The sequence below is a fragment of the Austrofundulus limnaeus genome, unplaced genomic scaffold (assembly GCF_001266775.1).
Source record: "Austrofundulus limnaeus strain Quisiro unplaced genomic scaffold, Austrofundulus_limnaeus-1.0 Scaffold419, whole genome shotgun sequence".
Taxonomy (NCBI): domain Eukaryota; kingdom Metazoa; phylum Chordata; class Actinopteri; order Cyprinodontiformes; family Rivulidae; genus Austrofundulus; species Austrofundulus limnaeus.
The window spans coordinates 313877-315792 of NW_013952821.1; the positions used below are offsets into that span (position 1 = coordinate 313877).

The 1916-nt window shown below is 39.4% G+C and overlaps 1 protein-coding gene across 1 annotated transcript in view; it reads left to right on the plus strand.

Annotated features, from left to right (window-relative positions):
* Positions 1 to 1521, plus strand: part of st6galnac (ST6 (alpha-N-acetyl-neuraminyl-2,3-beta-galactosyl-1,3)-N-acetylgalactosaminide alpha-2,6-sialyltransferase) — a gene marked incomplete in the record, with an annotated part of 21219 nt that extends 19698 nt beyond the window's left edge. Inside the window, 1 exon segment of the mRNA XM_014024371.1 lies at positions 485 to 1521. Coding sequence (XP_013879825.1) covers positions 485 to 655 — 171 coding nt within the window.
* Positions 1522 to 1916: the final 395 nt, after the last annotated feature.

A 1916-nucleotide genomic window follows, 5' to 3' on the forward strand; every position in this document is an offset into this window, starting at 1 on the left:
AAGTTAGTGTCTCGTGCGCGCCAAGTTAGTGTCTCGTGCGCGCCAAGTTAGTGTCTCGTGCGCGCCAAGTTAGTGTCTCGTGCGCGCCAAGTTAGAGTCTCGTGCGCGCCAAGTTAGAGTCTCGTGCGCGCCAAGTTAGAGTCTCGTGCGCACGAGATACCTCACAGGATCCGGGAACCGTGGGTGGAAAGGCTCTGAGACTTGTCACCAAGCTGCGGCACCCATTGGAGAACAAGCAACGCAGCACTGTTTGTATTTCAGGCCGAATTGGGAATAAAGCTCAATAATGTCACAATTCCTTTTCAGTAAACACAGCTTGTCCAAAACGATCTGAAAAATCCTGTGAGGTATCTCGTACGCACGACTTACTAACTGGTGGGAAAGAGGTTTTTTTTTTTTTTTTTTCCATCCAATGTCCCTTTAGAGACTCTGWAAACTGCCGGTCCAGTTTGTGACTTAATTTTTTTCTCTTCGGCTGCTGAAGGTGAGCGCGTACGGCTTCATGACGCCCGACTACAAAAACTACTCTGACCACTACTTTGACATCTCCTACCACCGGGTGGGCTTCTTCATCAACCACGACCTGCGCATGGAGATGAACCTGTGGCAGCAGCTGCACAAGGCGGGACTCCTGCAGCTCTACATGCACCAATAACGCTTCAGCTTCCTGCTCCAGGAGATGAGCCGAAACATCACCAAAACGCCTTCAAACTAAAAAAATGAGATTTTCCTTTCGTAAAGGAAAAGTTTTTTTTTTATGACAGCAGCTGTGATTGTTTACAATGGAAATTTTAAGTTTATTTATCCAGTATTTTTGGTGTAACACTAAAAAATTATTTATTTTTGGTATTTGGGGGTTTCTGTGAATCAGGGGAGAATGCTTTATTATTAATCCTCAGAGGATGAACCATGTTGGCTTCTAATTCTCTGAAATTCACTTTGTTGCTAAATGAAATTTATGGCTTCTAGTTTTTTGTATTTTTACAACTTTTTATTTAAACAAAACTAAAAACGTTATTCCCTTCAGTCCATCTATTTTCAGTGAAGGGGGAAAAAACGGGCACAATTTAAACCAAAAACTGTAAATATAAAACATTATTTTTGAGCTGAAATTAAAATTTGAGCTCTCTGTTTGAARCATCAACCAAATCACTCGGCTGCAGCAGGTTATATTCAGTTTTTTTTCTAATGTGAGAACTCCAGCTTCAAACTTAATTCATGTTCATGTCGAAGGATGTCTTTACAGATTTTACTTTAATGGTTTGTCGCCGACCGGAGTGCCTTAATGTGAGCCAGGAGTCCTGATTCCCGCAGAAACAAAGTTTGGACTCGTCTGTTTGCAGCTGCAGCTCGTCTCTGTGGGACGTCCGTCAGAATTATGCATTTTTTTTTCTGCATAGATAAAACACCATGTAAGACCAAACAACAAATAAATCAGGGATTTTGTTATCAATGATTTCTGCGAAGGGAACCTTTCACTCTGCACTTTCATATTTTACATAAAGAAAACTGATTTCTCCATTTGGTTTTTGTGATTTATTTTTTTAAGTGACAAAACGATGCATTTTAAACTAAAATCTGAGCATTTCTTTATAACAATCTGACATTAAATGAGTTTAATGATCTAAATCAGGATAAGTGAAAATATTTGGAATGCAGCCCGGCTCTGCTGCAGCGCTGAACCAATTAAATTTGATCTGAGGTGTTTCTGTCAGATCTGTTGTCTGTTTGCACAAACTGTTAAATATTTCCAGCTAATAGAGATTTAATTTTMCATCTGTTCCACACGGAGGTGAATAAAAACACTAAATTCTAAATTAAAGTCAGGAAATCTCAAACTGTTTCAGATTTTTCTGATCCAGTAATTTATTTTTGCTTCCTTTAGGGAAAAAAATCAAGTTTTTTGACATCAGTTT